Raw genomic sequence first — 13,518 nt, forward strand, 5'->3', positions numbered from 1 at the left:
TACGCTCGAGAAGCTCAGTGGTAGTATTTATGCCCATTTCTCATATATTTCTACTTTATTGATAAAATTGCAGACTCCTAACAGACAAGAGAGCGAGGAGCTGTACACGTCACAGCAGGCGTGTGATCAGTGTATTATGTAATCGGAGGTGGCAGGGCAATTCGTGCCTAGCACCTCCAGGACCACTATTCCACCGACCTTCCGAAAGTAAACTTTCTCACTTACCGGCGCGAGCGGGATTCGAACCCGCTCTAACCAGAGGTGAGAGGCCGTATGATTGTGAGCGCGATGCTCTAACCACTCGGCCACGGAGATTTACATATATGACGTTGAAAAGATATTATGACGCAAAACGAAATGTCTTTGAGATATGGTCAGTTTTATCAAAACAGATTGTCGAGATAATTGCCGAGAGCAGAATATGCATTAATCAAATAAAGAAATTGTCTTTATGTAACCAAGTCCTTCAATGAAAAAAAATCTTTCCACCATTGATTCAGTATAAAATTGTTCTGTGTTTTGTACTTTTGGTTGGTCAGTTAATTCCTCACGGACAAGTGACTGTCTGGGCTGCAATACCACTGGTCACTGAAAAAGTAAAACGCAATATATCATCGATATATAGTTTACTATTCTTCATGTTTGGAGAGTGTGATAGGGTATTCCACACAGCGTCCTTTTTCAAAACGATAGCGTACATGTACTTCTGTTGTTACCAAGGTATTGTCTTATTCGAATTCGAAGGCTTAGAAAACACACACGAGAACAATGATTCAGTACAGACGGGAGATATGCGTGTATGTTGTCAGATCTTAATTTTCGTAGTGGGTATTGCGAAAAATCGGCGTCCTTCCCACAATTTAAATTATGAACATAATTGACATATTTATTAATAAATGGAATTGATTTCTAGGTTCTCTTTATTATGATCTTATATGAACAAATAGATGTAATTCGTATAATACGCGAAGCCGACCATGCATATGTGGCAGAGTCATTTCTTATCAAATATGTATATAATGCATTTATATATGCATGTATGCATTGTTATTATTTCATTTCATTTCAATTTAACATCAATGTTATGTGTATTGAATTATATAATCCTTTAATGGATCTGCAATTCAATATTCGGTCAAGCATAACACTTAGTGAGTTCTTTGGTATAGAGTGCCTGAGGTGCCTAATTATGTCTTGACCAAGTTGTCCATAAGTCTTTCAATTTCATTGGTGTTTTAGTTTTGTGTCTTGCGTTTTTATTGGGTTTGGGATTTGTTCCCTCCAAAAGTTCTTTGTGTCAGTTCATTCTTTGTCTGAGATTTGAAGTGACCAGTCCATAGATCAGTGTATAAGTTTTGAATTGACATAGACCTGATAGTACTACCTGAGACTGACTTTTCCTCTCAATCGGTAAGTTACGAAGTTTATTACTAATGATAATATACTTCTAATATATATCTAAAATGGTAAATCCTATAATTTTGCATCAAGATTAATTTCCTATGCACTTTATCATGAGTAAAAGTATATAGTGAGAGAGAATCATTTATTTTAACTATAAAGTGTAAATACATGTAGTTCAATTGTCTCACTATGATGTATCTTAATTAAGGGCCATATTTTTATGATAATTCCATTAGCAGCTAGTTGTAAGTTATTTGATTAACTTGCAGGTTTGAACTTTATATGGTGACATTTATTAATCACATTGGCAGTTCACCATTGTATATATTGGCCTATTCCCATAGAATGGTATGTTTGAGTATTTTGAGCTACTGACTTAAATATTTCTCATGGATATTTTATATCAAAGTAATAACTGTAATGTTTATATTATTATGATAAGCATAAGTGTACAGTAAAGATTTTATCCATAGGCAAGAGTAAATATTGGGAGATGCATTTGTGTATTTAATGTTACATGTATAGCACTTTGTGTAAGACAAAGTTATCTCCCTTGAAGTATGTAAATATTGCTACCATTAATTGTATATCAATTAGTCTGTAAAAGTAATATTGTATTTTATGATTTATACATATGTTTGATTATTGTTATACAATTGTTACAGGGTTTTCTTTTCAAGCAACTTTATATAAACTTTGCTGAATAAACGCCTTGTTCAGAACCTCAACAGGAGTTGGTCATCATTAACTATTAGCAATCAACACCCTGTTACACATGAATTACTAGATGCTTCCATTCTTTAATTGAAAGGTGAAGAAAGCGCAGTACGAAGTAAGGAATCAATAACCCTTGACCTGTGAAGATGGTAACGAACAGTATCAGTATTTAAACTTCCTATGATTTTGTCTTCGATATCTTTACCAATTTGAATGATAGTCATATCCTCATGAATTCGATGTGATTCGTATGAATCTTAATAAATGTCTCTTAACGACTGAGAATTACGACAGAAATGAAAGTAGAATTAGATTTCAGTTTTTCAAATACATGAGGGTATGAACACCTCATGCCGGCACACTTTTCAGGAAGCGCTGTCATGTCACAAAGAATGCATATACACCAACCAAAATGGCTGACGTCTGATGTTGGTGAATTAAGAAGAGCAATGCCAAAGTTCCGAAGAAATGGTTTTCCCTACAAGTTTCACAAGGAAATAAAAGCTGAACCCTTGTCATTATAAATCTTTAGAAGGCAAAAAAGCCATTACTTTTTAAAACATTACATATGGAAAGTACATGTATCTATTTTCTACGTTGAATTTCGCTTCAATAAACTTTTACGTCACTATATATTGAAAGTAAACCACTAGCATGTTCTCCATTGTGACTTTAATAGCATTTTAAAAAATGATTCTATTTTTCGGAATTTCAATACATTTTTAAAAATTATTTTTTTCTTAATTAGAACATGCAGCATTTGACGGGCGATTGATAGATTTTTTTCTGTTCACTTTAAGACTCAGTTCATGTGCTTCATACCACATTGGTGTTACAGAGCGTTAAAAACTACTGCTCTAGAAGATACAGAAACATAAATGCTTTATAACATGGACTTCATGTCCTACGTTACATAATTCTATTTCAATACGACAATTTATCTCATACATGTGGTGTATATTGAAAGCGAGATAAAGCATTAGCTTTCCGAACTACTTTTGACACTATTCCCGCTTGAATGACATCTTTTCTGTGTTTATGCATAATTCGATGCATGGAATAAAGCGTATAACTTGTTATTCTGTTTATACATGTATTTAGAATTTCTTTTATAGCAAAATTAAAATAATGTTGCCCCCCACTGACATATAATTTGAAACTGAGTTTTCGGGTCGCATGACGCTTTAATGAATATTTGAAGGTATGCTTGTACACAAGTACGGTTGGAAAATATGTTAAGAATTTTTTATATTAGATTCATGAGACAGCAACACAAGAATACAACGATATCAGGCCTCAACCGTGCGCAGCTTTTTGTGCGCCGTAAATCGAAGGTTTTTATAAGGGGTGGATCTTTAGCTCTCTGTTCCGTCATTATATTTGTTCAGAGAGCTACAGTTCTGCAGCTAAACATACGCCTGTAACACAGTATAAAAAAGGTAACATGAACTTAATTTCTTACATGTGAAAGTACTTAATTCAGAAACATAGGAAACTTTGAGGGTGACAATGTGCAAGCATAGTGCACTGTAGATTCTGTTAAAATATACGCGAGGGATTTATTATCGCGTGATTTAGCGAGAAGCGTCATTTGCAAAATACAGATACTCACTTTTATTTTCATATTGCTAAAATACATATAAAATACTCTAATCAACAGACTGGTCCACTCGTGAATTCATGTTCTCGCCATTTGATGTATACGAGTCATTTCGTGTTATCTTATTATTCACGTAAAATAAGAAATATGCAGTAGTTTACTGTGTCCTCAGCACCTTCAGGACGAAGTGTCATATGTTCAAAAATAGCATATCAATCGACAAAGAGTAATAAAAGAGAGGGTGTGTATTTTTCTTAGTCCTTCGTATTAATACCTAATGTAGGACAGATTGCACATATTTTCTCTACCTGATCCGTGCAGTGGTTCAATTGTTATGGTGTCATTTGGTGCACATTCTCCACACCAACCAATCACAAGACAGCTTACTTTTGTGGAGTCAGCAGAGCGACTGAACTGTCGAATTCGACTTTCCCAGTGTTCAGGTATCCACCCAACCTTTGAAAGAATAAAATATATTTAAATAAATCACAAAGTGCTCATTTGAAAAGGATTAACAAGTCTTTGTTTACAGCACGATTATTACCATTACATGTATTATTCTGATTAACAAGTCTTTGTTTACAGCACGGTTATTACCATTACATGTATTATTCTGATTAATTACGTCTTTGTTTACAGCACGATTATTACCATTACATGTATTATTCTGATTAATTACGTCTTTGTTTACAGCACGATTATTACCAATACATGTATTATTCTGATTAATAAGTCTTTGTTTACAGCACGGTTATTACCATTACATGTATTATTCTGATTAATTACGTCTTTGTTTACAGCACGATTATTACCATTACATGTATTATTCTGATTAATAAGTCTTTGTTTACAGCACGATTATTACCATTACATGTATTATTCTGATTAACAAGTCTTTGTTTACAGCACAGTTATTACCATTACATGTATTATTCTGATTAATAAGTCTTTGTTTACAGCACGATTATTACCATTACATGTATTATTCTGATTAATTACGTCTTTGTTTACAGCACGATTATTACCATTACATGTATTATTCTGATTAATTACGTCTTTGTTTACAGCACGATTATTACCATTACATGTATTATTCTTGTATTGATATCAGAGGTTATAAAAAATCTTTCAAACTGCTAATTATAGTGAAATGAAACAAACACATGCAGTATTTTAATAAAACAAGAAATCTGACATTCATCTATGGCTACCCAGTGGAGTGAGCTTAATGTTCTCGTTTTGACCTCTCTGACCTCAAAAACCATTGGGTGTCCTTTTCCGACCACCACCATTTGCAAACTGAATTGTCTAGAGACGCTTAGGTTTACAACCAATCGCACATTACCGGGCCTTTCCGGCAAGCCCAGAAGTAGCAATTGGTTAACAACATGATCAGCATAAAATTGCATAGTTGTCCAGTGTTAGTTATACTTATACTAAACTCCATTCTGTGAGAGAAAGAACTGATCGAGGCCCGTAATCAGTTCTTTCTCTCACAGAATGGACAGTTTGAGGCTTATATCCTACTTAAAACATTACATCTTTTGTTCTAAGAATGGACAGGCTCAGGTAAACCCATTGACAATGATAATTATGAATAAAGCTAGTTTTGAATAGCATGACAATATAATCAGTCTTGCGTAGAAGTGTCTTTCTTTTGTTCACTTATTCGACAGTATCAGTAATGAAGGGTGTCTTGTACTGTAGATTTTATATACACTCACTCTGTAGTACTGAGCCATATCAACATGTCCTCTTCTGATAGGAAGAGCATTTTCATTTCACAATCAAAATTTAAGGATTTTAATGAAAGTACTGCGAACATTATCTTAATGAGTGTTCTATTCTGGATATGGAGGGTGAGAAAGTTATGGAGCCAAATTTTGATCTAAAAACATTGTTTTCGGATATTTGGATGATGAAAAAATTAAAGCCAGCCTAAAGAAACCCAATTTGATCTAAAAACATTGTTTTCGGATATTTGGATGATGAAAAAATTAAAGCCAGCCAAAAGAAACCCAATGCGCCTATCTCGTGAAATGAAATTATTCATGAAAGCGAAAATAATATTTCAGATTTGGATATATTGTCTTTCTGTTATTTTCAGCCTACCTGTAGACGTTTAATAAGTAATTGGGTTTACCTGGCACTGTCCAATAAGTTGACAATTAGTGTCCATTATTTTAAAGAACGGACAGTCTCTGTCCATTTTTAAAAATAATGAACAGCAATTGTCAACTTATTGGACACCTACAGGTAACCTTTTCACTACAAGTGGACTTTCTTCTAAAAAAAAAAAAAAGCCTAAAAAGACAAAGGATTGCGTAACAAAAATGTTTTAATACTTGTATACATCTCATTAAATGAAAGACACCCCTCCCAGAAACCAAAAATCTGACACATTGATGAATTTTAAACACGATATTCATCTTATATTTTCAATGTTCTCAATTTTCTCCATGATTATAGAAGTCACTGTTACGACGTTTTGTAATAATTTATTAATAGTTACTGATATACACAAGCACATGGATAAAGACAAAAAAGTTTTTATTTTGGTTGACGTGTTTTGTGATGACAAAGATCTTGAAAGTAAGTGATAAGACAAAAACTGTCCAATATGTCAGATATCGAATGGTCCGGGGCTGTTCTGGGAAGATCATTATCTAATTTTCAATATGAAGAGAGATCATTATATCATTTGCTACAGAAGGAACATTTAATTTGGAGCTCCAACTGACTTAATTCCTAATAATCAAGGTTTACTTTATAATATATATATGCTTTCAATAAATATAACATACCTAATGTACGTAATTATTCAAAAATTGTTCTTGAATTCATTTGAATTAAAGATATCGTTCATTCAATTCATTTACACAATTTAAACACGCATTTTAAAAGTCCTTCCACCAGCAATGGTGACGTCTTCATACGAGTGAAAGATTCTCGAGAGGAACGTAAAACAATATTTAATCAATCAATTAAAAAGTCCTTCCTCTATGCAAAAAAAAAAAAAAGCAACCGGGGGTTACATCTAGTTATAATAATAAAATACGCCTTAAGAATATATAATTACCGAACTAGCAATGGCAATCCCAGTTCCACTCAAATCTATTTCAAATTTTCCATCCAGCTGACAAGTAAGACCATATGTTTCTGGCCACCAAAATTCCGCTGAACAATCATATGATGTTCCAAATCGTACGTTATCTACTTCGCTCGTACCGGTTGTCGTAGAAAACGAGTAGTCATTCTGCACAATGTCCATCGACTGTATATAAACACTTCAGATAATATTCTAAGCTGTATAAAAACACTATATCAATCATATACTAAGCTGTATAAAAACACTATATCAATCATATATTCTAAGCTGTATAAAAACACTTTATATCAATCATGAAAGGTGAAGATAACGAACAGTGATCAATCTCATAACTCCTATAGGCAATACAAAGTATACAGTTAGGTAAACACGGACCCCTGGCCACACTGGAGGTGGGATCAGGTGCCTAGGAGGAATAAGCATCTAGACAACATGGTCCTAAAACGGGACAGTTCTCTATTTATCTTACTACATGTGAAAATCAAGAGAATAATCCTTAATATGAGAAATTGTGTTATTGGGAATGTGAAAATTACTAGTTGAGCATTTCTGAATCTCCTGATCATTGACCTTGAACAACAATCATCTCGTGATCATTGACCTTGAACAACAATCATCTCCTGATCATTGACCTTGAATTTTTTTTAATTTGTTTGACGTCCCTTCGAAAATCTTACACTCATATTGAGACGTCACCAGCTGTAGCTGACGTACCACGAATTTAGACCTACAAATGCATGCTTAGCGCTCAGGGCTGTAGCAGTGAGGGTTCTTTATCGTTCCTACGCCTGTCGTGACACGGGACCTCCGTTTCTAAGGTCATATCCTAAAGACCCACGAAAAGATCATTTCTAAATACCAAGCGTTTGACGAAGGAGCATGCACTACCTATGTTTGACGTGGGAAAGGCACACGCTGGGCTATAACGCATGACCTCCTAGAAAGAAAACCAGAATGATAAATAATGTAGTTTACGCTTTGTACAGAAAGGATCATATCCTCAGTGGATTAGCCCCCTTTTTTTTAACTTGACAGGCAGTAGGAACCGGAATCGTTAACCAAACAAGATGTATTTGTGAAACACAAATGTACCTGATAATGGCCAATTCCAAAGATGGCCAATGTCACGGGGACAAATATCTTGGTACTAGTAGAAAGATCTTGTCACAAGAAATGCTCAGGTGTAATATGAAAGTTCTAATATTTACCATTTCAAATTTATGACTAATGTAAAAAAAATTATAAGTAGGTCAAATTCCAAGGTCACAGGGTCACACATTTGGGTAACCACGGAAAGGTCTTGTCACAAGGAATACTCATGTGAAATATCAAAGCTCTAGCAGTTACTGTTCAGAAGTTATTAGCAAGGTTAAAGTTTTCAAAAAGTAGGTCAAACTCCAAGGTCAAGAGTAAAAAATGTTGGTATCCACGGAAATGACTTGTCACAAGGAATACTCATGTGAAATATCAAAGCTCTAGCACTTACCGTTTAAAAGTTATTAGCAAGGTTAAAGTTCCAGACATAACAAGAGGTACTGTGAGCAATGCTCACTAAGAATACCCCCCGTTTACCCCAATCTCCCAAAGGGTGTTGGTAATAGGTATAAACTACATCTTTTCTGAGTGTAAAAAACAAATGGCATGACAAACCGAACCATATTGCTACTTCGATGTCCAGTGCGCGTGACCTTTGACCCCAAAATCTATAGGGAACATCTTCATCCCATAGGTAGTCCATATGTATGATATGGTGACTGTAGGTAGAAAGGATAACGCTTTAGAGCCCGGAAACCATATTGCTACTTCGATGTCCAGTGCGCTTGACCTTTTGACCCCAAAATCGATAGGGAACATCTTCATCCCATGGGTAGTCCATATATATGATATGGTGACGGTAGGTGGAAAGGATAATGCTTTAGAGCCTGGAAACCATTGCGTCTACAGACGGACGGACAGACAGACAGACAGACAGACAACCTGATTCCAGTATACCCCCACAACTTGTTGCGGGGGGTATAATGACAGAATGATGGAATTACAGAATGACAAAAACAATATGCCCCCCGATCTTCGATCTCGGGGGCATAAAATATCGTGGATGCTGTATATCATATATGCTGGTAATAATTTTGTTACTGTCAAACAATGTTTGGCAACTTATCTAGATCACTTGTTCTTAAAGTTGAGTGGTACTGGTTTTATGTAGTCCACAATACAGGTAATATATACAAATACCGATTCTAAATTTGACCAATGACTAGACAGAGATCGGCCCCTTAAACCTGCGCATACCGCGGGGATCCTTGTTAGAATAGGTCCTCGATACACCTTGTGGTAAGAGGCGACAAAATGGGGCGGTCCTTCGGATATTTATTTGGCATTATAAATGGCGTAGCTTCCTATGGAGCACGAAAGCATGTGCTTCCACATTGTAGCGGTAAAAAAAATGAAATAATTTTAAGTTAAGTTAAAATGAATATTAGCTTTCACGGAATTAAAAAAAACACAGTTAATTTAGCTGTTATAAAAAAGAGTATAAAACGTCTCCAAAAAAATTGCAGTAAAACTAATGGATAATCGGAGTTTTTTTTTAATTGAAGGAAGTTATGCTATTATTACCTCATGTGCCTGTGTTTAAAATCAAAGAAAATGTGTATTGGAGACTTTGAAAATACCTTTCTTGATTGTCTAAAATGCACCAGTTTCTGGGGGCTTCGCCTCCTGGGCCCCCACCAGGGAGCAGCAAACCCCCTACCCTTTCTGCTTCCATATCTACCTTCCCCAAGCTACGCCGCTGATTATCATTGATTTGATCTCTTACTCTTATTTTCATCATTGACAGATTTAGTTAGATTTTCATAGTAATCGCGCAACTCCCACTATTAGATAAATTGAATGAAAGTTATATATTCCATAATCTCTGGATATTATCGTAGGAATAAAAAAAACCATGTGTTTTATATCAAGGTATACAAGTTATACACTTGTGCAAATTATGCAAATTAAATCAATCGGATTAAAATGTAATCAAGCTTATTTCCTTTTTAATTATGTATTCTCTGAGTCGGATACAATCGTAATTAATTGGCTATTTCCGTAACCGCAAATGAACCTCGTATGTGGGTCGACGCCATCAGAATTGGTTGCTACGTATACATAAACGTAACTATGACGTCACATTCGTACGTTACACTATGAAACGTGAGCTTCCAACTGCATCAAAGATATCAAACATATTCTAAGGTATTGCACCACTATTAATTTCCAGTTATATGTTTATGTATTAGAGTGAATAAGACATCAATGATACCAAAACTGAATATGTGGTAAAAATCTAAATAACACATTATACAGGGATTCGGTTCTGGCTTTTAACTTCATTCACGGGCGCGCTTCCGACGAAGAAATGCATCGATTTGATGCAATTCTTGCGCCGATCCACGTCCGAGTCTTCTTACCGGTTATGGAAAAGGAGGAGCGCGTGATCCGATTGAGTCGGATAGTGAACGCCCCATTTCGGATTATCCAGGATCACGTACCGTTGCAAGTTTAGAAAGTCAACAATTTCATGGCGACGTGAAAGCATAGACGGCCTGCAGACTGTTGGCGGGACACATTCAGACGGAAACGGTAGAGAGAACCACGTTGAGTAATGTAGAGAATTGAATTACCTGTTTAACATGAAATCACCATCCAGCACGACTACACTCTGTAAACAAAATCCACATCTTCCAAAATATTTTTCTCTCGCGTTTGAGCACATCCACTATAAACGTCATTCCTTCATAAATATCTATACTTATAAATTAACAATTTTTGTCAATGAACTCCGAAACGTTTGCCCCAGATTTACTGCTTGCACCTTAAATATTGTTTCATATGTGAGGTGAAGTCCGTAAGCTATAATAGAATCTTTCTTGATTAGTTAATGTCGTAAATCTAATTTTAAAAACCCTTTTTCGTTTTCGATAAACTACCCTGGAATAGCAAAAATGAAAGTACAGTGGCGGACACACTTTGGCGGATCTATGCTAGTTTCATTTTTTCCTGTCTAATGACAGCTTAAGCTAATACAATGTGAAATCAATTGATCTAATAGAAGAAACCAGTTTCGAATATTTTGAATGAATAAAATTTGCCTGTTTGTTTCTTCAATCCGTGATTTTGGTCTTCAATCAGCCTTACGGAACTTTCCAAAACGAAAGCACCAAGAACGAGGCATTACATCACTACAGACACTTAGACATGTCTACAACTAATTGCACATCCTCGGGCCTTTCCGGTAAGCCGAGAACTTCCGGCAAGCCGAGAACTTGTGATTACATGGTTTACAACATGACCAGCATAAAATTGTGTAGGTGTTCAGTGTATAATAGTTATACTTATAATACTTTTGACTAGGCCCACATTTATCATTTTATGAAGAACTTCAGCGATGGATCCCCCCTCCCGAGATCAATTATCTGACACATTGAGAAATTTTCCAATCCAATATTCATCTGATATGTTTTATAGATGTTTTTAAGTTTTCCCCGTGATTATATAGAAGGCACGTTATGACTTTATTGCAATGATTTGTTATAAGTTAATGATATCTATAAACACAAAGAAGTTACGAAAAAGTTTTTACTTTGGTTGAATATGTTTTGTGATGACACAGACCTTGAAAGTAAGCAATAAGTGGAAAACTATCTAAGATGTCTGATTCTGGGAGGTTTGCGCATTAAAACTTATTACCGAAATTAGGTTCTAAACTACCTGACAATGACCAAGAAATTAGACCACTGTTTACAATATAGCAGGGTTTTTTTTCAGTTTGACATTCATATAGTGCATTAAGTTTTAAATGATTATTGCGTTTGACGAGAAAGGAACGACGTGTATTCATAATTTTGCCTTAATTATCTCCCTGGACAAAACTATCATTATAAACACATTCACAATACTGAGTTTCAAATTGAAATTATTTAGTTTACTTGCCCGAAGAGCAAGTGAGATAAATAGTTAATGTTTATCCCTGAACACGGACCCCTGGATATACCATAGATGGAATTAGGTGCCTAGGAGGAGTAAGCATCTCCTGTCAACCGGTCACACCCACCGTGATCCCTATATATTAAGGTAACTCCATACTCGCAGTTTTATCTGATACAAGTTTGAAACATGTATTTATTTCCATTCATTAGAGTTAAAACTAACAAATTATCAAATAAAATCCATATATCATCACACTTTTTAAGATACGAGACGTACATAAACAGAATCATATATCACTGTCAGAAAATTGCAATTTTCCTTAAACAGCGTTATCAAAATTTCATACAAACTGGTTATGACGATAAAGTAGCATTCATAACAATTTCATGAAACTGTATCTTCACGAAAATATACAAAATGACTGTAAAAAATTAAGGAAATCTATCGCATAATAGACTTGATAAAGAAATCAATAGAAACAGAGTTATTGCCCTTGGATTCAATATTTTGAAACGTATCATTGATTATTCGTCTATAACTTACACTTTTAAAATAGTTTATTTTTAACAAGATTTTATACAATAACTATCGGAAAAGACTCCAACAAAATTTATGTTCCTATCGCGCATAAATCTAAATAAATCATTGATTTTGCAAAATCTGATGACATCACAGGAGGGTGGAATTACTTTAATCAGATAAACGGAGTTATCCGTTGTCAAAATCAGTGTGCAGAGAACGGCCTAACAATCGGCATGAAACACGTCAGACAGCAGTTGACCCAAATGTATCTGTATTGTGTGAGGAAACTTACCAAGGACACAAACTATTCCGACTACGTATACCAATGATGAGGATGAGAGTAGCGGCGAGATTAAAACATTCTGGCGAACAGGGGAGAGAGAGAGTGAATGAGAGAGAGAGAGAGAGAGAGAGAGAGAGAGAGAGAGAGAGAGAGAGAGAGAGAGACAGAGAGACAGAGAGAGAGAGAGAGAACCCACTTCGATATTAGGGGAATGAAATTTCAACTCGTTCTAGATGTTTCACAAAGAAAAAATATAGGAAGTAATCGCTTAGCAAATGAAACAATCAGCTGACTTGCCTCTATCTTTATTCTAATTTTGGAAAACACAGTCCGCATCAATGGCTGCGAGTTCCTTGAACATCTAATGCCCGAGATGACATGAGATAAATCATGTCGAATAAAATAGTTGTTAGCGTGAAGAGTGATATATTCCTTCGCTGTACCTGGTGAATCCATATTCTGACAGTACACCTTGATTGGGGTCTGTCTATGATATTTATCCGGGAATAAATAGAACTCTCCATCAGCGGAAGAGGACGAACACTTCTTGACATCCGAACAGCTGGCTGGAACTATAATCAATATAAACATCTAATTATTCAGGTGGATACATTCATTATTATGCTGTCTATTTGCATACTTTAAATACATCTATACTGTTTAATTGCAATATATGCCTTAGCAATTTATTATAATATAATGAAAAAAGCAACAGGAAACAGGGGATGAAATGGTTTTTGTTATAAAATTACATCCGAAAGACAACACATAAGTTACATTCGTGACAAAATACTATGATCTTCGTGAAAGGTAGTTTTTGAACATTCACAAAAAGCAATTGATTCAACGCTTACAACTTGACGATATTAATTTTTGTCAGTCGTTAATTTAGTTTAAAACAAGTAT

At 35.1% G+C, this 13,518-nt stretch overlaps 1 protein-coding gene across 1 annotated transcript; it reads right to left on the bottom strand.

The window, feature by feature from the left end:
* Nucleotides 1–362: 362 nt before the first annotated feature.
* LOC125683682 (uncharacterized) lies at nucleotides 363–13,171 on the bottom strand. Its single transcript, XM_048925121.2, has 4 exons — nucleotides 12,910–13,171; nucleotides 6,801–6,995; nucleotides 4,030–4,177; nucleotides 363–588 (listed from the first exon to the last, which is right to left on the bottom strand). Exons 1-4 carry the CDS (start codon nucleotides 13,066–13,068, stop codon nucleotides 548–550), a joined length of 543 nt encoding a protein of 180 aa, XP_048781078.2. The 5' UTR covers nucleotides 13,069–13,171; the 3' UTR covers nucleotides 363–547.
* Between the last annotated feature and the right edge of the window lie 347 nt (nucleotides 13,172–13,518).

This window comes from Ostrea edulis, chromosome 6, assembly GCF_947568905.1.
Source record: "Ostrea edulis chromosome 6, xbOstEdul1.1, whole genome shotgun sequence".
In the NCBI taxonomy this organism is placed as follows: Eukaryota; Metazoa; Mollusca; class Bivalvia; order Ostreida; family Ostreidae; genus Ostrea; species Ostrea edulis.

What these genes read in the sequence shown, in the direction of transcription:
- LOC125683682 (XM_048925121.2), bottom strand. Translation starts at nt 13,068, where the DNA reads ATGGATTCACCAGGTACAGCGAAGGAATATATCACTCTTCACGCTAAC. An exon ending in GGATTGCCATTGCTAGTTCG is followed by an intron (nt 4,178 to 6,800) that starts GTAATTATATAT and finishes ATTCTTTCAAAG; the next exon opens with GTTGGGTGGATACCTGAACA. An exon ending in TGAACCACTGCACGGATCAG is followed by an intron (nt 589 to 4,029) that starts GTAGAGAAAATA and finishes TTACTTTTTCAG; the next exon opens with TGACCAGTGGTATTGCAGCC.